Source organism: Sciurus carolinensis, chromosome 6 (assembly GCF_902686445.1).
Source record: "Sciurus carolinensis chromosome 6, mSciCar1.2, whole genome shotgun sequence".
Taxonomy (NCBI): Eukaryota; Metazoa; Chordata; class Mammalia; order Rodentia; family Sciuridae; genus Sciurus; species Sciurus carolinensis.
In genome coordinates this window covers 108,072,173-108,093,991 of record NC_062218.1, presented here as the reverse complement: position 1 = coordinate 108,093,991, position 21,819 = coordinate 108,072,173, and the positions used below count along the sequence as shown (strand labels likewise).

The window sequence follows — 21,819 nt, the reverse complement described above, 5'->3', positions numbered from 1 at the left end:
CAGCCTGGAAAATGTAGGCTTTAGTACTCCTATTTACAGATGAGGAAACTGAAGGACAGAGAGTTAAGTCCCTTAGTCAAGGTTACAGAGTAAGCCTGTAATGGTCCTTAGCACACCTTTCCTTGGGATGAAAATGAAATAGGAAAGTTCAGGTGAGGAGGAGGATAGGCAAATGCCATGATATTGTCAGCACCAGGTTCCTATCCACCCAAGGAATGACCTTGGGAAAGTTATGACTTTGCATCTGTAAAACGGGTCAGCAGCCAGCCTGCTCAGGGATGACCCCTAGGAGGCTGTGGCTGGGGTGGGAAATTCCTAGTTAGAGAGATCACATGCATCCATTTGCTGGGACTGAACCTGGGCATGCTAGGGGACAGCATATACATTACACACTGTGCCCCCACTACTCTCACAGTGCCCGGATCAGACACTAATCATACACATGGTTGCAGCCAACACGGGGGAGGCTCCTGGGGAGAGGTGATGACAGGGTTCTGCCCTCACCTGGGGTTTGAAAGGAGCTGGGTAGGGGATCAAGTCCCAGCATGGCTTGGGTGAAGACTGCCTCTCCTCTCAAGCCTTGCCCAGCAGCTCTTGCCTTTGTCTGGCCATGCAGGGCAGGCCAGGGCTCCCCAGACCCAGGAGGAAGGGTCCCCTCCACCCTCTGCCCCTTGCCTGTATGGGACCTTGGGGGCTGTGAATGTGAAGAGAAGGAATAGTTATTGGGCCCTACTGCATGTGTTATGATGGACTTTTTTGTGGGGGAGGGAGTACTGGGGATTGATCCCAGGGTGCTCTATCCCTGAGCTACATCCCAGCTCTTTTTTTTTTATAGGATCTTGCTAAATTGTGAGGCTGGTCTTGAACTTGTAATTCTCTCGCCTCAGATTTCTGAGTCACTGGGATTACAGGCATGCGCTGCCACTCTCAGCAGGCACCAAATCCCAATTTTTAATCCTATCCAACAGCCTGAGAAGATAGGTCGGTGCATCTCATTTTATACTTGAGGATACCGACGCAGAGGAGGTAAATCATGTGCCCAAGTTCACAAAGAACACTGAATCTCTGCACTTTGGAGATAAAGCCAGGAAGGTCATGGGCCATGCTTGGGGATAGGCAGAAGTCAGGTACCCCTGAATCCAAAGACGTCCAGACAGGACTCACCCCGTCCTCCCTAGGGCTTGTCATGAAGTCTCTCCTTCCTGTTGGTACTGGGCTTCCCCAGGCCCTTTGGAAGGTCAGAGAACCTTGGGAACAGGGAGTATCTGGATGTTGCTAGCTTTGGAAGGAAGGAAACTGGCCTCTTCCTAAACCCCCTGAGCAGTACCTGGGGGAAGAGAGGGGAATGGGGCCCGGATGTTAGCCTTCCTTGAACAAATACATCATGGAGTGACCACTGAGATTTGGTGACAGTCACTGAAGTTGTGGCATGCAGAGGGTCAAATGATCCACACCTTTCAGATGGGGAAACTGAGACTCAGGGGGGCAGGACTTGCAAAGTCACTCAGCAATGTAGAGGCAGAGTCATGCCTGGAATCTAGGAGTGTGACCCCACCCAGGTACACTCTGCAGACCACACATCTCTGCCACCTTCTCCCCAACATCTAAAACTTCAAGATTTTGTAGATGTTATCTGCATCAATCACCCTCCCACTGAAGTCCAGGTTTTATGATCATACAAATGGCCAGGAGTTGGTGACCAAACACGTTGGACTATTGCTGCCACCAATATTCCCCTCTCCCATGCCAAAGTGACTGGGGTACCACTGGGTAAAATCACCACTTAGGGATGCACTCAGTAAATAGGCAGTTGCCCCTTTGCCCTGCCCTCTTGTCCCCCCCTCCTCTTTCTCTCTCTCCCCTCCTTTCTCTCTGTATTTCTCCTGGTCTCACATCAAACCAGAAGTGAAATGGAGATGTGAGCTGATTTAAGGAAAGTGTTAGATGAAAATGTACTTCCTTTATTATATAGGGAGATATTTTTAAATGCATATAAATAAACATTTTTAATTTGCTTAAACGATCAGATTTTATCACTGTGAGCATGTGTTTTGCTACACCAGGAGTGGTGACTGTGAAAAATGAGGTTCCAGACTGCTGGTCCATCTGGTGTGGTGCAGAGAAAGTGGTTCCGGAGCAGCCCCGTGAGTGAGGCCACCCTCCCAGGCTGCCTGGGCCAGGCCTGCTGGACTCTCTGCTGCGCTTTCCTCAGAGATCCAGAGTCTACCTGTCCCCCAGTTCCTGCCATCCCTGCCCTTAACACTCACACACAGGCACAGAGGGCTGCTGGAGATCTATTCCTGAACACTCCCTTCCAACCCTGAGCCCCTCCTAGAGCTGAGCTGTGGCCTACTCTGCTCCATGCTCCCAGCAGTCAATGAAGGCAATGGCTCTTCCACAAGCTAAGGTTCCAGCCTGGGGTTGCTGGGGTCGGTGAACCCCTCAAATTATATGCTGAACACAGTGCTGAGATGCACAATTCTGATTTGTAAAAGGCTGTGACCAAGCTGTGGGCCTTAGAAGGCCAGGCTAAGACACGTCTATTTTTGGATCCCAGGTCACCAGCACCAGTGTGCGGCCTGCCACAGAAGAGGGGGGCATAAAATTACCATGTTCAATTTCCTTAGTGGAAAGCTGTGACACCCCTAGCCCTGGGATGTCTGCAGGGCTGATGGGACCTGAGGGGGTCTTTCTCCTGAGCCATCACAACAGCCCGATCTCTGGTGGAACTCTTTAGGTGACGCAAAACTCACTGACATAAGGCAGCCCATGGCACTGCTGGGAAGGTGTCTTAGGTAAGTTTCCTTTTTTATGGAACTCAAATGCCAGTGAACAGACAACCATCAACCCAGCCTGTGGGCCCATGCAACTTCCTGACTCTCATGTGGGCAACTGCCACTGCTTACCCAACCTGCCAAGCCTGACCACCGGCCTCCTGTCAGGCAGAGGTCTTCTTGAGGCCAGGGATAGGCTTCCCTGCCTCAGATCTTCACAGCCACCATCTGTCCTTGGCACTGGGGAATGGGGATGGTTAGAACATCAGTCAGGCCCACAGACATCTCACACTAGGGACCTGAGCTCCACCCAATCTAGGACCAATTACTTTATTTCCATTGGACTAGTGAAGAGGCTGAGACTCAGAGAGGCTAATTACCTTGCCTGAAGTCGCACACTTGGAAGCAGTCAGTCACTCTGGAACCCAGGCCATCCGAACCCGAAATCTGCTGCTCTACATTGAGTCACTCCCAGGCACTGAATGGCCCTACATTTCAGAGCACACGTTCCCTAAAGCATGTGGAGTTCAGTGGGAGCAGGGAGGAGTTAATAAGGGCCTCCTGGGAAGGGAGCCCAGGGAACACTGAATTAAAGAAAATTCAAGAGATTTTTTGGCCGGGGGTCTTGTCGGAGCCTTTGGTGTGCTGACACATCACTGTGGCTCTCCCCAAGCAGTGGAATCTGCAGGATTTCCCCAACTTACTTAACGGAGTCACTTATTTCTGGAAGACAAACTGCCCAGTTTTACAAAGGGAAACAGAAGTCCAGAGAGAGGGAGCAGTTACCCCAGAGTCACACAGCAAATGGCATTTAAAGATCATAAAACTAAACTTCATCACTGCCAGTCACCTTTCCACTAGCCCCTCTTCCCCTGCTCTCAGAATCCTGGTTCTGTCCTCTGGTGCCATCTGGTTCCTATGCCTTAGGTGCCTACTGTCACCGATGAGCCCATGGTTTCTCTCAGACCACCGGTAGGAGGAGAAAGAGAAGCACCTACTGGTCTGCAGGGCCTGTGCCAGGACCAGATCCACCTTGTGCATTGTTACCCTGGGCCCCGGGAGCAAAGGGCGATGGCAAGCAGGCTACACACACTTTTTATGGCCTGGCCACCTCCCAGAACAATAAACAGAGGGGTAGGCAGCTGGCACAAGAGTCCTCTGGGGAGAGAAGGCCCCAGGTAGCAGATTCCTGCCCAGCTCTGGAAGGGAGGTAAGAACAATGGCTTCTCCCCAGAGTTAAAAAGATTCATACTCTAAGCTCACATCCCTCTTACTCCTTTTTACCATTCTTCCCTTCTTGGCCTGACCTTGAGGTCTCACTTCCAACCTTGCCTCCTCCAGGAAGCCTCCCAGGCCTTTTGGGATAAGCTAGGGGTCGAATCCATGTTCCCTGGACACTCTGACTGCTGTGATGCATGGAGCATGGCTCTGATTGACACTTGTCCATTCATAATAGTGGTATCCATGTACCTGGCAGGCTTCCCACTGGACCAGGAACTTCTGGGTGGCAAAGACTATTTGCTATTTGCTTCTGCAACCACAACACACGGGGTGCCCAATAAATGTCATCAGTTGAAAGAAAAACCTGAACTGAAAGTGGTTTAAAAATTCAATAGACTGGTAGACTGAGTCTGGAGATTCTGCTCACAAATGCACGCAGATTTTTACATGATCTCATAGACGTATTTCTAACCCATTTTGATCTTTTAGAAGTATTTTAAAGGTGACCTTGTTGTAGGCCCACTGAATGGGAAGGGAATATGCTGTTGTTAGTGAAGAGTGAGAATGATTCTTTAAATTTTTTCTTTAATGCTATGTATAATGATTTTTATACATGTTTTAAAGCAGGGAAAAAATTATTCTCAAAGCTGCATCTAAAAGATCCCACTTTCTCTATATATAACATCTCTCCAGCTGTGACCCTGGCTTGGTCCAGAGAAAGTCTCTGGGAGCTCCCTGGGGCCTGAACCCTGATGGACAGACAGCCTCTTGGAGTGGTAGGACCCTGCAGAGTGGACTCAGGCCCCTCCTCCCCTGCAGGGCCCCTCTATCTGCAGGCCTCCCTGAGAGTGCTGGTGAGCAGGTGAATTCTGCAGCCCAGAGGTCGGTCACCAGGCCCAATCCCATGGGCTTTGTATCAGTATCCCTGCTGGGCAACTACTGTGGGGCAGGCAGAGGTAAGACTGAGGCAGAAGAGGCGACTGTTTTTGAACCACACACCCCTGCCTCACAGGTCATGGTCTGCAAACCTTCCACCTTCTCTGGGAAATAGGCCCTTCAACAGAATCAGTCTGGTCCCTACAGTGGCCTCCCACCTCACTCCTTGAAACCATGGAAGAGGAGGTGGGGCCTAGTCTTGATCCCTCACCCAGCCCTCCGGGGCCTGAGATGCCTCCAGGAGATTGACACATCCCATCCTGGGCCCCGGTTCCCCTGAGGAACACAGGAACTGGAGGGGCTTAGCCAATGGGCCAGGGGCTCATGGTACACTCAGGCCAAGGGGACACAGGGAATGGGTGGGTGACTTGTCCACGGTGACCACAAAGGTCAGCAGCAGGGCTGGGACTCATAGAGCCTCTTGGGCCCCAGCAGAAGCGCCATCCCTAGCACCCAAGTGCCCAGGCCCAGGGCTAGGGCAGAAACTCCTCTTTGACGGGCATCGGGGAGGAGGCAGCGAGGAGGCCAGCACTGCTGGGGCATAGGCCCCCCAGGGGCGGTCCTGCCGGAGCAGAGGTGCTGTCCAGGGCTGGCAGCAGCTGGGGTGGCTGCTGCTGCTGCTGCTGCTTCTTCTTGTTCACTTTGCGCTCCTTCGCCCGCCGGTTTTGGAACCAGATCTTCACCTGCAGGATCACAGAACAGAGAGGTGATGGGCTATGGGTGGTGGGAGAGAGTGGTAGAGCGGGAAGAGAGGAGGACATGGTGCTGGTCCTTCTCTACGTGGTGTCTGTGGCCTCTCCCCTGCTCCTCAAGGACCCCAACATAGTCTCTCCCTGTAGAACTTGCTCCCCTCCCCTCAGGAAACCTTCCTCTTCCTCTCTCCAAGACCCTCTTATCAGTGCCCCTCCAGGGAGCTCTCCTTCCCCGTGACGGCTCCCTCCTCTAGGGTTTAACAGCACTGGTCATGGCCTGCTGGAATGTACAACTCTTCAGTTAGATGGATCCCTTGTTCCCCACTGAGGTGGCAGGAATATTAGGTTTCCTTAGGGTACCTGCCGGCAGCAGCTCAGTGTCGGCTGAGCTGGACACTCAGCCTCTCTGTTCTCCCTCTACTGAGTCCTGCAATCTGCTGCCAGGCTGAGGTGGGGGAACCCATAGTCACCTGTCTTTCAGTGAGCCCCAGATTGGCAGCCAGCTCTGACTTCCGCCGGATGGTGATGTAGCGGCTGTAATGGAACTCCTTCTCCAGCTCCAGGCGCTGGTGGTCTGTGTAGACCACGCGGTACTTGTCCTTGGTCCGTGTCTTACCTGAGAAGCAGAAGGGTCAGGAAGGAAGGTGAGGGGGGTTCCCACAAAAGGCTGGGGCTGCCGATGAAGCTGGGGCTTCTCTCAGGCCTCCTGACTGGGAGTCCCACTCTGATCACCAGCTCCACCAGCTATAACCAGCATTTGCCAGCTATGGCTGTGCAAATGACATTCCCAGGAGCTTGTAAAAAACATGGCTCCTGAGTGCTCCCATTTAATCGGAGTGTCTGGGAGAATCTGCATGTCTGACAACCCCCAGGTGATTCTGATTCAGGGGTTCTCAGATCACAAGTTTGAACACCAAAGACCTGAAGGGGACACCTGGCAAGCAAGGGGACGTTGAGGCTAAGATGTCAGCTGCTCCTTTCTCTTGTGCAAAAGAGGGCAGGGACGGCTGCCCCAGCTGGAGGGGAAAGTGGAAGGATTCAGAAACTGAGGAATAGCTGGGCCAGTGCTCTCCAGTTCCTGCTGAATGCTGATCCCACGGCAGAAAGACTGGGCTTGCTGGGGAACCCCAGGACCTATGGGTACCTCAAGAGTCCCTGACCCTGGACAGCAAACCCTGAGCTGGGGCTGCAACAGGGTAGGGGCTGGGCTGCCTAGCCAGACACGTGCCAGCCTACACCCAGGCCCGTGGCAGCAGGGATGTAGGTGGCTCCACAGGTCATTATTACTGAGCTCCTGCTGGGAACCCTGCCCTGGGGTAGGCAGTGAAAAAAATAAAGAAATCCCTGCCCTCCAATAGCTCAGGTTCTAAGGGAAGGACAGACAAAAGGTAAATGTGGAAAACATTTGATATGTTAATTGACAAGTATTTGGAGAAAAAGAAAGCGGAGAGGGAGGACTAATTTTCCAAAGAGTGAAGCTAGCTGGGTGTAGTGACCTGCGCCTGTAGTCCCAGCCACTTAGGAGGCTGAGATGGGGGGAGCATCACTGGAGTCCAGGAGTCTGAGGCCAGCCTGCACAGCAAAGCCAGACCCTGTTTCCAAAAAATGTTTTATTAAATATACTGGCTCATCAAGGGCTTACCGAGCAGGGGAATTTAAGCAAAGAGCTAAAGGAGACGAGGGAAAGAGGCAAGCAGACAGCTGGCAGAGGGAACAGTAAGTGCACAGGCCCTGGGGTGGGAGCACAGTTTCCACTTGACAGGTTTGCATGTTTGAGGAACGGTGAGGAAGCTGGTGGGGTGAATGCAGGAAGCAAGGGAAACGGGCAGGACACAAGGGAAGGGACTCTGGGTTTTACTATGTCTGGAACGGGAGCCATTGCAGGGGTCTTTTTTGGTACTGCGGAGTGAATCCAGGGGCACTTAATCATTGAGCCACAACCCCAGACCTTTTTTGTTTTTTATTTAGACACAGGGCCTTGCTCACTGAGTTGCTGAGGCTGGCTTTGAACTCATGATCCTCCTGCCTCAGCTTCATGATCCACCTGCCTCAGCTTCCCGAGCCACTGAGATTACACTGAGCGCCACCGAGCCCAGCCACAGCAGGGTTCTCAGTAGAGACGCCACGAAGTCTGATGTAGGTGTTCACGTTTTCTGGCTGCTGCGTGGAGAACAGAGTGGGGAGAGGAAGCGTCGGTGCAATGATGCAGGAGGGAGAAGGTGGTGGGCTTCTAGATGGGGCTCAGCCAGGGTGAGGAGCTGCACTGGGACCATCTGGGGTTCATGTCAGGGCTGTCTTTAGGGCTGGGATTGAAGTCTGTCTGGGGAGAATATTAAGAGTCATGCTTGGCCTGGGCTGGTGTGGGGCCTGGCGAAACATCAGTTTCCTCTGTAAGAAGTTGAGCATGTAGCTAAAAATAGGAGGTACACACCAGCATGCATGTGTCTTCCAGGGCCTGGTGGGTCTCAGAGCCACCACGGCCCCCTTCCCACCTCATCCAGTGCCCCACAGCAGCCCAGCCTTCACCTCCCCGATGGTATCCCTGTCCCTGGCTGTCCCTCAGCGCCCCTGCACTACCTACCCCCATCCTGGCTCTGCCCTCCACCAAGCCCACGCAGCTTGGCAGGACAGCCATTGGGCTTCTCGTGGGCCAAACGGTTCTGTGGAGATGGGAGACAGCAGATGTTCCTGGGCGGCTTTTCCCTGAGTTTTCTGCCAGAGCAGCGGAACCACACCGGACGCTTCCATATCCCCTGACCTCAGTCTGCTGCCCAACATAGCACGGGACAGCCTCGGCCCTTGGCCAGGTCTGGCCCCAGGAAAGGGCCAAGGGAGTGGCTGCTGAGGCTGTGGCTCCAGATGGGGCCTCTCCTTAGCCCAGAAAATGCAACACTGTTTAAAAACAATTCTGCCTAATGCCACTACAACCAGAGCCCAGTAGGCTCTGAAGCCTCAGCCTGTTGGGTTCATGGGGCTAGACTCAGAGGGGTCCTGGGACTTTAGTTTCCTTTCATTTTACAGAAGGAGAGTCTAGTTCAGCATGGTCACATGGCAGCCGGGGGACTAAATAAGAGGCCTGGTGAGTCTCTTTTTAATCTTCCCTGTGCAGTCAGTGTACCTGGAGGCCCAAGTGAGCACAGACCTGTTCTAGACCCTGCTCTAGAGTTCTGTCTCCTCCAGTGCACTGCTCTTCACCCTACCATATTTTGGGGCTGTTGAGCTTGACCCACATCCTCCTAAGTATTGGCAATATAAACTTAAACAGTAGACCATCCTTCCAGGAAAGGAGGCGTCAGCGAAGGGTGAGGGCAGGCTCCTGGGAGCCAGGCTTGGGCTGGGGTTGGACAGCAGCAGCTGGGGTCTTTAAAACACCCAGAAAACAGGGCATGTGGTGCACACTGTAATCTCAGTGACTCAGGAGGCTGAGGCAGGAGGATCAAAATTTGAGGCCAATCTCAGCAACATACTGAGAACTTCAGTGGCTTAGGGAGACCCTGTCTCAAAATTTAAAAACGGAATGTAGCTCAGAGACAAAGTACCCCTGGGTTCAAGTCCCAGTACAAAACCAAACAAACAAAACACCCAGAGGACTCACATTCAACCCCAGGAAGAGTGTGGGCTTGGGTAGGGGGTGGTGCTCCTTGCCCAGAGTCTAGCCCTAAGCGGTTACAGATGTCCTTTCCCTCGGTACCCAGCTCTCTCTCCAGTTCTTTCTGATGGGCAACAAGGAGGCACTATGGCCATTTCATAGGTTGGGGAAGGAAGCAGGGCTTGAGAAAGGCTCTGACTGAGGACCACCCTGCCTGGCGGTGGTGTGACCTCTGGCCTGCTTTTCCCCAAGTTGGAGGGGAGCATGAGATAAGATGGAGACGGGGAGTTAGCCACACAGTTTCCCCTCTGTCTGGAATGGCTGCCAGTGGAGACCTGGCCCAAAGGACTTGGCATCTGGGCATCCCATCTCTTACCCTGGAAGAGTGGCCAGTGGGCTCAGGAACCCATTGGTTAGCTTCTATCTGGCCAAGCTGGTTTTATTCCTAAGCAAACAGTTTGCCGAAGAACAAAATGTCAGATTCCTTATGTGGCCCAGAACCCAGGGAATCCCACATGTCATTCAGGGAGGAAAAGTAACTGAGTCCTCCTTCAAGCCCAACTTGGTGGCATCTAGTCTCATTAAACATAATATAACATAACATAACATAACATAACATAACATGACATAACATAACATAACATGCATAGCCTTTGACCCATGAATTCCACCCCAGGAACTGATCCCTCTGAGAACAGCCCACAGCTCTAGCTATTTCCAAAAGCATAAGACTGAAAGGAAGGTCCTTGTGTGCAGGTAGGGAACTGCTTAAATAAAAGACGGTACATGGAGACGAGCACTACGCAGAAATTATGACGAAATTACAAAATTCCAAACATGCAATATGGGGCAGGTTCTAAGATATCTGGAAAAGCAAGACCCAGATGGATGCAAAAAAAATATGTCCCTGTTTTATACAAAAGTGGGGGACAGACACATCGTTTATGTATCCATATACTTCTTTCCAATGAGTATATGAGAAGCCCAGTAAGAGGGGCTGCTCCTTTGGGGAGAGGAGCTGGAGGAGGAAAGTCATAGTAGGAGGGAGACTTTGGGGTGTTTAAATTTTTAGCATGTGCAGGTGTGCATTGTACTCTCAACGACAGGAGCCCCAGTGGGCTCCAGTCCCAGCTCTAGCCAGAACTCGGAACTGCCACAACCATTCCTGTCCCAGTCTTCTGAGCACCTGTGCTACCTCCAGAACCCAGAGAGGAGGGGCCAAGGTGGTGCGTGAGAGCGACGGGGCAGGGAGAGGGACTGAGATGAATGATTTACAGGCTCCTGGGACACTGGGACTAAGGGGGAAGTCCGGCTCCTATAACAGGTGTCTGATGAGGGGCCAGCCCCTCCCAGCCTCCTAATGAGTAACCCTTGGGGCCAGATGCTTGTGTGGGTAGAGGGATGGTAGGAGCCCCTTCAGGGGCAGGCAGGGGCTTGGGGTGGGAAGAACCTCGGATCACTCTCTGCTCTGGTTTCAGAATGCACAGAAGGCTGCTGTTGGAGGCTGTGGGCTCATCTTTTGCAGCAAGCAAAGGGCAGGATCCGCAGCCTCAGAACTCCTGGGGAGCTTTCTTGAAGCACAGTCCCTGAAATTTGGAGTCAGTGAGGTTGAAATGGGCCTCTTGGCACTTAACCAGCTCTCTAGGTGACCCTGGCACATACTTGTTTGCACGAGCAGACCTCTTGTTGCATGGGCTAGCTTCTCACTGGTAGGGGAGCCTAGGATAGTCTCCTCACCTCTCTGAGACTCATTTTCTGTATCTGTAAAATGAGGATTATTATTATTCTAGTAATAGTCATCATGTCCGTGCACCAGGACTTTGAATATGTCTCTCAACAACCTGAGGTGTTGTGTGACCATGTACCTACTTTACAGATGAGAAAACTGAGACTCAGAGAGGTCCACATGCAAGACAGGTATGATTCAAAACCAGGTCTGAGGTAGCCTCAGAAATAGCACTAAACCTCTCACATGGTGGAAAGTCGCCCATAATGCTCTCCAACCTGAGGAGTAGAGAGGATTTCTTGAAATGGGGATGGTGCCTAGCACAATACCAGCCACACGTCAGGTGCACAGGGAGGGCAGAGCCTACCACTGCCAACACCAATGGGACAGCCATCTGGCAGGAATGTCAGGGGCTGGATATGTGCAATGGGTGGTATGTTGGATGGGATCATTTATTTGTGAGGTGCCTTCCAACTTGGAAACACGAAGCGACCAATGTTTGATTCTCTGATTGTGTTTGTTATTATTGCTGAAAGAATTCTGAGGCTGATTTCCCAGTCTGAGAGTCTAGACACCAGGCTTGCCCAAGAGTAGGAACCCTGGTGACCTGAAGTAGGGTCCCCCATCTGGCCTGGGCAGGAGAGGACAGAGTGTGGCCTCTGATCCAGGATGGGGTGAGTTGCTCCAAGAAAATCAAATAGTGCCTGGGTCAGCACTTCCCTTGCCCTCTTCCTGCTGGGTCTGTGGCCTTGAGGGATGACCAGTTCTGTCCTGTAGTAGGTGGACAGACCTCAAATCCAGCCCCAAATCCTCTGTGACTCCTCCCTGGGTGGTCTAGCCCCAGCGCCTGTGCATTGGGATCCCACTCCACCCCTACACATGCATGCATTCTGCCAGGTTCCACCCGCGGCTACTACATCCTCATCTCCCTGCCATCTCAAATGAGCATGAGCCAGAGAGAAGAGATCTTGGTCCCAGTTCTGTGCTATCTGTCTGGCCCTGAATAAGTCCCCTTCCTCTTTGGGCCTCAGATTCTCCTGTGCCCCAAAGGAGGCCTGGGTGTCCACACCCAGGGCCCTCTGATTTTGTGCAGCTCTGCGTCCTTCCTCAGAGACCAGACCCTCCTCACTTCCTATCACCCCAGCCAATAACCAAGACTGGGTGCAGCCTGTATCCTCCAGTGGAGTGGAGCAGGAGGTATAGGGAGCTGTGGCGCCAGCCTGGAGAGGAGAGCAGGGGGCCTTCCCAGGGAGGTAGCAGGGCAGTGGGCGAGGGCAGCCACAGACTCCTACTCCAAGGAGTCCTCCTTTTTCCAGATGGAGAAACGGGTCCAGGGAGGCTGTCTTGCTGAGGGCAGCTGCAGAGCCCATCGGCAAAGACAGAAGTGGGAAAGACAAAGGGTTCAGCAGGCGCTCTGGAGGGCCGAGGGTGAGGATCAGCCCCACCCCAGGAGTCTGGGTACCTTCGCCTTCCTAGGTCTGGTAGAGACTAAGGAAGAGCCTGTGGTTTTGAGTGGGAAGCTTTGATTGCTTGTCCCAGGCCTGCCACTGACTTGGAGTGGGAGCTTGGCCAACTTTTTCTCTTCAACATCCCAATTTGCAAAGGAAGAGCTTGACCCCTGTTAGGGCCCATGGTGAGGAGGAGTGACAAGAAACCTTGGAAACTGGAGAGGGAAAGAAAAGAGTTAGATTTAACCAAAGGGATGCTGGGCAGTTTTTAGAATATTTTGAGGAGGGGGAAAGAATTTCAAATATGGTGAGCAGGCCAAGAACTTTAATATAAAACATGTGAGGTGTTATCCAGACTAATGCAAGCCAGATGGCAGTAATGGTGACAGGGTACAGGAAGCCCAAAGTGAAGGTGCTTCATACCCTACCAAGGTTTGGAAAGGCTAGGTGTACGAGGTGTCTCCAGACCTTGAGGGGGGTGAGAAAGAACTGGGGTGTGCTCCAGCCTGGCCAACCTTAGCTGAAGGGCAGGAGTCTGAGTGTCCCTGGGCTTCCTCCCCACTTCCAGGGGCACAGAACAGAACGTGAACACAATCTGTAGAGGGCAAAGAGCTATGGGCAAGAAGAATGGAACTGAGCTATTTGCAGAATGTTGGAGGAATCCTTTGGGAAAGAGAGGAATGTCACCTGATAGAGAGTCACAGGGCGAAGAACACACTGGCCTAGGGGTGAGGAAATCTGACTGGGTCACCAGCTGGGCATGTGATCTCTTTGGGTCTGTTTCCCCTCCTGCACCACCAGCAGTTGCACCTTTGCTGTCGCAGCCCTGACCCCACCAGTTAGTGGATGAACAGATGCCTTTCTGGGCCATGAGGCTTCATGTTGGGCCCATAATTTGGTCCTTGTCCTGGCTGAGTTGGCAGTCCCAGGTTTCTGTATAATGGTTCCTCGATCAATCCCTGGAGGAGGGATGAGGTTGAGGGGAAGAAGGAAAGGAGAACAGCCAGGTTAATCTTATGAGGAAGCCCAGCAACTCTGGCCAAGCTTCTTCTCCCACATCTCCTTCCTGCCTGGTCAGAATTCTCTGTCATTGCTGTCCCTTCCCTCCTGGGCCACCTCCAACCTTTACATCATTGGCTGCTCTATTTTTTCGTCGAGGCCCACAGTCTACCTGGCTTGGGGAAGCAGCAAAAAGAAGGGACTTTAGAGTCAGATTAGATCTGAAGGTTCTAACCCAGGTCAGTCACAAGCCAGTGATGTGTCCCCCATGTAAGTCACTGGACCTTGATGAATCCCAGTTGATATTATTTGTAAAATGGAGGTGTGAATGCCTCCTTTCCATGGTGGTGATGGAGCCAGGTATGATCATCTACTTGACAAGTAATTATCAATAAAAGCTAGTTGTGATGATGCAAACAGAGACGATGATGATGACTGTACTAGAGAGGCAGTCTGCAGGAAAACCAGGAGGTCATCCAGAATGGATTACCTCTCCAGGACCTTCCCTGTGCTGCCCAATTCACCACACATGTGGCCATTTAACCCATTAACTCCCAAGTTTTCAATTCTGCAAATATTTTAATGACATTGACACAGGTGCATTAAAATAGGTTGGAGATCTTAATCCAGAGCTTATGTATGTATTATGATTATTGTAATATATGACATTTATATACTGGATTTAAGTTTTCAAACATGTTCCCCAGCTGGGACAATGGGATAAAATGAGTTACACTGAAATTAACTCAAAAACATGTGAAATTTTGTTTCTTAGTCACATTAGCCATATTCCAGGTGCTCAATAGCCACGTGTGGCTAGTGGCCAATTACTGGACAGTTCAGACATAGGACATTTCCATCATGGCAGAAGGTTCTACTGGACACAATGCTAGACCCAGCTCCCACCAAGGGTCAGGGCCCATGCTGCACAGCATGCCTACCCAGAGGGCACCCTCAGCCCAGGAACTTGCAAACGGCACCTGCATCCCTTCAAGTCTCCTCTGAGGCTGAGCAACTTGCAGTTGGATCTGTTTCCTGGTGGGGTTTGCAGGCCACTACCCACCTGGCCATCCTCTTCTAGGCTGGAGGTGAAGTTCCCTGTTAATCCTCTGCAAGGGGCCATTCTGCAGGCTCACTTTCAGCTGAAGTTCTAGGAGGAACTCTGGACCCCATCCCTTTCCTACCCCTAGCCACCTAAATGACCTTGGCAAATGTCCTCCCCAAGGGCCTTGACTCCTGCATGCCCGTGCGGGTGGGAACCATGGCATTGAGCTCACCACGTGCCTGACACACACATTGACTACTTGAAGAATTCTTATTGAACGAATAAAACAAACCTGCACTTTTTCATCTCCCTCATCTCACTAAGGAACACCCTGCCCTCCAGCAACGAGGGCCAAGGGCTTAGGTGGCAGCTCTGAGGCCTGTCCCCCTCATCGCCCCATCCAATTCACCAGCTGATGGCCTCAGCCTCCAAAGCCCCCGCTCCCATCCACTTCTACTGCTCCCTCTAAGCAGCCACGAAGCTGATGGAGAGGTGTGATGTCTGAGGTTTGAACTTTTGCATTTGTAAAGTGCTGAGCTCCCAGTGGACACCAGCTCATGTTATTGAGACGTTGATAGGTGCTCAGCACTTATTGCTATTCATCACTTTCATGGGGGGTGGGGAGACAAGTTAAAAACAAATGTACAAATGAAATAACTGCCACTTGTGAGTCACAGTGTGAAGGGCAGAGAACAAGGAGCTGAGAGCTAGTCAGTACAATGTCTTGTACTTAGCTTGGTGGGGGCATCTGGAAGGGATGACGTTGAAGCTGAGACCTGAAAGTTTAGAAAGAAGCTTCCATGTCACAAGTGAAGAATATTCCAGAAGGAGAGAACATCATGTGCAAAGGCCAACAGAGTGAGGGGCTGAGTGTGGGCTCCCTGTTGATGGATCTGGCCTGCCTTGTTCAGTTCTAATCCCCAGCACCCAGCACCCGGAAGAATCTCCGGCACAGAAGAGAGTATTACTGCCTGCCTTCCTGAATGAAGGAGTGGGTGAGTGAATGAATAATGAGAGGGGCACTAGACAAGGCCGAAGCACCTGCAGAACCCTCAGCTGAGGGGAATGGACTTGACTTCTAGAACAATGGGATGGCACTGGAGGATGCCAGTACCTCACGCCTGCTGCTTCTCTCTCTTGCTGCAGGGGGGTCTATGCAGGGTGAGGGCTGAGGCTGGCCTGGAAGAGGGTTTAGCATGTTGGCAGTGATGGCTCTGGTTCCAGATGTCAATGCTTTTTCCAAATCCCAGGTGCTCCCAGACAGAAGCCTGAGAAGCCAGCCCACGAAGACAGCTCCCTACCGACAAGTCAGACCCTGCTGCTAACAAAGCTGTTTCGGACCTTTAGAAGGATTCCTGAAGCTCTAAGCAGCAATATCTGCCAAAGAGGGGCGGGTGGGGGGCATTCAACCAAAAAAAGCCTTCTGCCACCTTCTAACTGGGTCATTCCCCTTCCCAGCTACATCTGAGAGCTGAGGTGTCAAATGGAGCTTCTGCCTGGAGAAGAAGCTTTAAACAGCCCGGTCCCTGCTGTGCCCCCCCCCCCCAAGCCTCTGGGAGCTCATCCCCTGGCTGGCCTCCTTTTCTCCACCTGGGCTGGGAAGCACAAGGGGGAGGGGATGTCTGCTTCAAATGTGGTGCTTTATTTGACAGATGCTTGGTGGGCTTAGACTCTGGTTGGACCTGTGCCACCATACTGTAGCTGAGTGAGCTTGGGCAGGCCACCGAACTGCCCTGAGCCTCATCAACCTCATCAGTACAATGAGTCCAATAATCAATCCTTACACCTCTAAGGGTTGTTATGAGACTTAAATGAGGTCACCTGTGCAAAGCTCTTGGCACAATGCCTGCACAGGGCAAAGACTGAACTAGTGCCACCCATTAGCTTTATCAGGAGCTCCTACTATGTGCAAGGTGGTGGGGGAATTGGAACTGATTAGGACTGGTCCTGGGGGGATATCAGATGGCAGTTGGCAGGGGTATACAGAAAGATGAGAGTAGACAGTCAACAATACATGTTGTTGACAGAGTGCTTGGAGGGAGGAGAATCAAGGAGGGCTTCCTGAGGGAAGCAGGTTGGAGCAAGGAGCAGCATCTGAACTGGTAAACTTGCAGGGGAGGAAGGAAGGACAGTGCAGGTCAAGGGAGCAGACTGGAGAGGCAGGAAGTGTGAGGTGTGTGCCTGGGTGCACCTGCCAAACACTGGAGAGGTGATTGTAGGCGCCCATGCGCAGAGGGCATACTGTGTGCCAGGAGCAGGGGGCTGTGCTTTATTACAGTCACCATGGCTTCAAGGCTCAATCCTATCATAATCCTAATGTTACAGAGGAAGTATCCCAGGCTCAGAGAAATGATCCAAGTTAACTTGCTGGAGGCTATACAGCTTCTAAAACAAATGCAATCCCAGATCCCAGACTCCCTAGCCCTGGCTCTTACCCGTCCCCAGTGAAAATCTCTGTTTCTAGGCAAGCTGATTGGGAGAAGGTCTTCAATTCTGGGTTGGAGGCTGTCTTCCAGAGGGCTCTGAATATCAGAGAAAAAGGGCTGGATTTTTCTGCGATGAAGTGGCAATTCCACAGCAGTAGGTAGCCAGGGAATGCTCTTGAGCAGGGGATGTGCCTTGACAAGGTAAGTCTGGCACTGGTGGAAGACAGCTGGGGCATCCTTGAGAGGTTGAAGGTGGGCGACCAGGTGTGGCTGTGGCAATGGGCTAAGGGAGTGGAATGTGGTGGGTAGCAGAGTTGTCCCTCCTTTCCACCTGTCTCACTTGCCCCACCTGAAAGCTGGTGCTGGACCAGGACCTGAACTCTGCTGCAACCGCCTCATCATCCCAGTGAACATCGCCCTGTCCTGTGAGGCCAGGCACCCCGGCGGGCCACTGATGTGCGGAGCACTGTTTATTCACAAGGAATCAGGCTCAGCCCACGACAGAAGGATGATTATAACCCGCCTAATGAAAACGCTGGTATTTAAAGAAGCCAAGAAGGAAGACAAAACAATAGAGCCCCTTATAGTCACTTCCCATCCTGGCTACAGTCAAGGGATAAACACTTAGAACTGATTAATATTTCGTTTATGGATCGTAGCCTGACTGAAGCCCAACAGCCTCTCCCTTAAGGTCCCCGTCTCCACCACCCTTCTCAGACCAGAGCCAGAGTCTCAGTCCTAGCTCCACACCTCAGCCAGAAGCACTGTCCAAGTGGGGAAAGCTGGAAGCCAGGCCTCTACCATCAGCCTGAACTACTGGCTGGACAGTCGTGGGTCCAACCCCCAGATGGTGACAGAAACCCAGGTCAAAGCTGATGTCTCACCCCACCCCTGTTCTCTGGGACATCTTTGGTCCCTTATACTTTCCTTGTCATTCATTCAACGGAATGCTTTGAGCACCTACTAGATGCCATGAGTTGAGCTGGATGCCCAGATATGCTAGTGAGTAGGACACAGCTTTGGACCCCTTGGGAATAAAGAACATACAAACACACATAAAAGTAGGTGAGTAAATTGGCATTGGGTTAGGGCTCTGAAGGAAATACAGCAGAGATCATCAATGGATGGGGGGGCCTACTCTGGGAATCACAGAGGGCTGCTCTGAGGGGGTGACCATTAAGCTGATACCTGAAGGGTTAGAAGGAGCCAGGTGTGCAAAGAACCTGAGGAAGAGCTTTCTGGAAGAGGGAATAGCAGGCACACAAGACCTGAAGTGGGGTGGGACTTGGCAGGACTGAGGAACTTTAAGAAGGCTGGATGGCTGTAGCAAGGCAGCCGGGGGCATGACCTGGGCTGAGGTTGGGGAGGCAGGCAGGACAAGGTGCTGAAACTGTGCAGCTCTGGGGACCTCAGGAGGGAGCATATGCTTCATTGCAAATATGATGGAAATCCACAGAAAAGTCTAAACCGTCTCGTCTGACGTTTCCCCAGCTCAGTCTCCACTTGTGTAAAACAAACATAGTCTCTGGACCTGGGTTTCCCCATCTGTATATTGCTAACTGTCCAGTTTGGTTATTCTAGAAAGCTAGGGGTTCAGAAGTGGGGAAGAAGGGACTGACTGGCCAAGAAGAATGGTAGGCTGAAGACCTGATGGTCAGTGTCATTGGGGGTTGAGGAGCCAGGACATGCAGTGACCTTCCTTCAACTGCCCCAGACAACAGTGTTACACAGGAGCCTCCTCTGGAAACCTGTGCTTTCATTACCCAGAAGGAGAAACTGAGGCCAAAGAATGGAGGGGCATGGCCTTTCTTTTAGGGAGAGTTTGTAATCCTGTCCCAATTCTGCACCCAGTTCAGGAGCACTGCGGAGATTCACAGGCCTGGAGCAGTCAGCTGCAGTTTCCAGCTTCTAAAAGTCAAGGCTCCTGTATCCTCAGCAGAAAGGGTCTAACCTGGCTCCTGGGGCACCTGCTTTCTGAGAGCTTCTGGATCCCAAACCTTCCAGTGCCTTTCCCTCTATTCTCTGAGAACAGAGTGCTTTTACCTCATGCCCCCATCTGCCTGCAGATAATAGTGTCAAATGGCTTTTGTGACCATCAGTGGAGCAGGTCTCAGCTGCTCTTACGCTCAGAGACCAGGTGCTTTGTCTGATATCTCACAGCCCAGAAGCTCTCCCAAGTTCCCTCCATTTCTCTGAACCCCACCAGCCTAGACAGCAGATGGCCTCTCTCCAAGTCCCTGCCCATGGGGACATTCCCCATCCACCTGCAGATTCATTTGATCAGCGGGAAGTTGCAAGTGGAAGAGAGAAAATGTGGGCTTCCTTCTCCAGACTTCCCAGCCATTGACCCGCAAGATGCTGAGGGCAAGGCCCCCAATATCGCCTCTCCTGGAATATAATGTATGGCTCTTACTCTGGGATTTACAGGCAAAGCTTCTGAGAGGCTCCTTTTTCTCCACGGAAAGATTTATATTTTCCATCAGATTTTCCCGAGGTGTCTTTTTGGAACTTGAAGCAAGGTACAAACTGCTATTCAACCTTACTCCCTGCTCATTTCACAGGTGGTAAAACTGAGACCCACCCCCCAAAAGATGACTAATCTTTGAGAAGCCTTGGGTAGAGTATAAGTGCACAGGAGTGGTGCTCAGTCTACCTGGGTTCAAGTCCCAGACCCATAAGGTTCTATGGCCTTGGGCAAGTATTTAGCCTGTTTGTGACATAGTTTCTCTATCTTCAAAATAGGGATGATAACAGTGCCCACTGCGATATTCTGAGTTAAATATTCCATAATGTTACCTGATATTACTTAATCAAGGTCACAGAGGTGATTGGCAGAGCCTGGTTGCCTGTACCTCCCTAGAGACAGATAGGAACTTCTGGTCCCCGGGACTTCTGAGGAGGGTATGATTATAGCCAGAGCCTGTAGCTACTCATCAGGCGCTCCCCAGCATCTGCCTAGGGGGCAGGCTGGGGGTGTGTGGGAGACGGCAGTGAGGAGAGAAGGTGGGGGAAGTTCCAGGCTTGCTCCCAGTTGGGGGAAGGGAAGCAGGGATTGGACATCAAAGAGTGGGCAGGCCAGCTTCCCGCCCCCAAGGCCAGGTGGCCTTTGTCAGGACAGGCCAGACACAATCTGGACAATGGGGTGTCCTGTTCACTTTCCGGCCAACAGGAGTCACTACTGAGCCAAGTTGCAGTCTGTTACATGACAAAGGGGGGACCCATAAAGATCAGGCCGCCCCTCATTAAAGCTGAGCCTTTGTCCTGCCCCCTCCCCTGCTTTTGAAGAGGGTGGATCAGAGAGGCCTGCCTGGGGGCAGGAGGTTCACAGGCTCAGAGCCAAACAGTAGCCACCTTCCCCACAGCATCTACTTCCCCTCCCCCAGGGTCAAGAGTTCAGGGAGGGCCTTGGAGAGGTTAGGTAGGGACCCCAGCCCCAAATTAGTGAGAGACACTCTTGGTCAGCCAACAGATACGACCCAATCCCTTCTCTGTAAGATGGGGGGCTCAATCCTGGAAAGGCAGGTTCACAGGGTCGCGGATGGCGGGCTTTTGGCCTCTGCTGGAACTAGGACAGGAGTGGAAGAAGCCCAGGAAGACCACCAGGGCCAGCCCGCCTAAGAGTCCTGGGATCCAAGTCTGAGGACCTGCCTTCTAGTTCCGGCCTTACACAAGCACAGGCACGTCTCCTCAGTTCTCGGGATTTCAGCTTCCCTGTCAGAAAGAGGGTTGGGGTGGGCTCCCTAGAGCACCAGCTGGCTGAGACTCAGAGGGGAAGACACAACAACCTTCCAGGGAGAGAGTGGTGGGAGGCCACGCTCTCGGGAACCGGGCTGGGCCAGGGCAGAGGTCAAACAAGGGGCAGCCTGGGCCGCGCACAGCACCTGCCAGTGCCAGGGGAACAGTCCCGAGGCGCAGGGCGAGGGAAGGTGTCCTTACCGCTACCACCACCGCCTCCAGCCGCCACGCTGCGCCGCATCCACTCGTAGGGCGTCCGTCTCTGCGCTCCTGGGGAGGACGGTGCGCCCGGGCCGCCGACGGGCTGAGACAGGAGGCCGGGGCCAGGCCCAGGGGGTGCGGTTACCGCGCTAAAGTCCGGAGGGGGCCCGAATGCCAGCGGGGCTGGGCTGGCGGCGGGGGCCGCGGGCCCGGGGCCATAGGCGACGGCCCAGTCGTCCTTGGGCGCAGGGAACGGCGCGCCCCAGGCCGTCGGGGGCGCGGGGGTCGGCTCCACGTGAGTGTAGCTGGCGAAGTCGGGGTACTGCGAGGGCGCGGGGGGCGGGGCCGGGGGGCCGTAGGCTTGCGGGCCCAGGCCGAGACTCGGGGGCCTGGCGGGGCCGGGGTACACCGGAGAGTCCTTGTCCAGCACATAGCCCACGTACATGGTGGCCGCGGGGCCACCCGCGCATACTGGGCCCTGGAGCCGCCGCTGCCGGCCGCCCCGACGACCAGCGACTGCTCACCTGAACTCGCCGGCCCTGCCGCCGCGCCCGCCCCACCCAGGCCTTTTATAGCTCCGGGCCGCCCGCGGCCCCAGCCGAGGCGGGTTTGCATTTCAAAGCGGGGGGAAGCCTCCGGGCCGCGAATCAAAGGGGGAAACCCGTCGGGGGCGAGGGGTTCAAAAGGAGACAAATTGCCGCCCCAAGCGGGAGGTGGACTGGCCAGGGCCTGGAGGGGGTTGGGGACGAGGAGCGAGGCACCGCTGCGTGTGGGAATCGCCTGCCAGGCGGTGGGCCTTGCGGGCGGAACACCTCATCCTTCCGGTGGCCGCCAGGACCTCCCGGCGACTCCCAGTTAACAGGTGGAGAAACTGACTCTGAGAAGCAGGGGGACCTTAGCTACACCCAGTATGCGACACACTAGACAGTGACCAACCAGCTTGGGGTGAGGGGAGGCAATGCAGACTTCAAACAGGGCTCTGGTCTGCAAGGTAGCCGGTGATCTTTTGGGGGAGGGAAGAGGGGTC

At 53.1% G+C, this 21,819-nt stretch overlaps 1 protein-coding gene across 1 annotated transcript; it reads right to left on the bottom strand.

Annotated features, from left to right (window-relative positions):
• Positions 1 to 5,404: 5,404 nt before the first annotated feature.
• On the bottom strand, positions 5,405 to 21,237 carry Cdx1 (caudal type homeobox 1). Its single transcript, XM_047554894.1, has 3 exons — positions 20,793 to 21,237; positions 6,094 to 6,239; positions 5,405 to 5,614 (listed from the first exon to the last, which is right to left on the bottom strand). Exons 1-3 carry the CDS (start codon positions 21,235 to 21,237, stop codon positions 5,405 to 5,407), a joined length of 801 nt encoding a protein of 266 aa, XP_047410850.1.
• Between the last annotated feature and the right edge of the window lie 582 nt (positions 21,238 to 21,819).

Coding starts and splice junctions, on each gene's coding strand:
- Cdx1 (XM_047554894.1), bottom strand. CDS start 21,237: ATGTACGTGGGCTATGTGCTGGACAAGGACTCTCCGGTGTACCCCGGC. Junction 6,240..20,792: donor TGGAGGCGGTGGTGGTAGCG/GTAAGGACACCT, acceptor TCTGCTTCTCAG/GTAAGACACGGACCAAGGAC. Junction 5,615..6,093: donor TGGGGCTCACTGAAAGACAG/GTGACTATGGGT, acceptor GTGATCCTGCAG/GTGAAGATCTGGTTCCAAAA.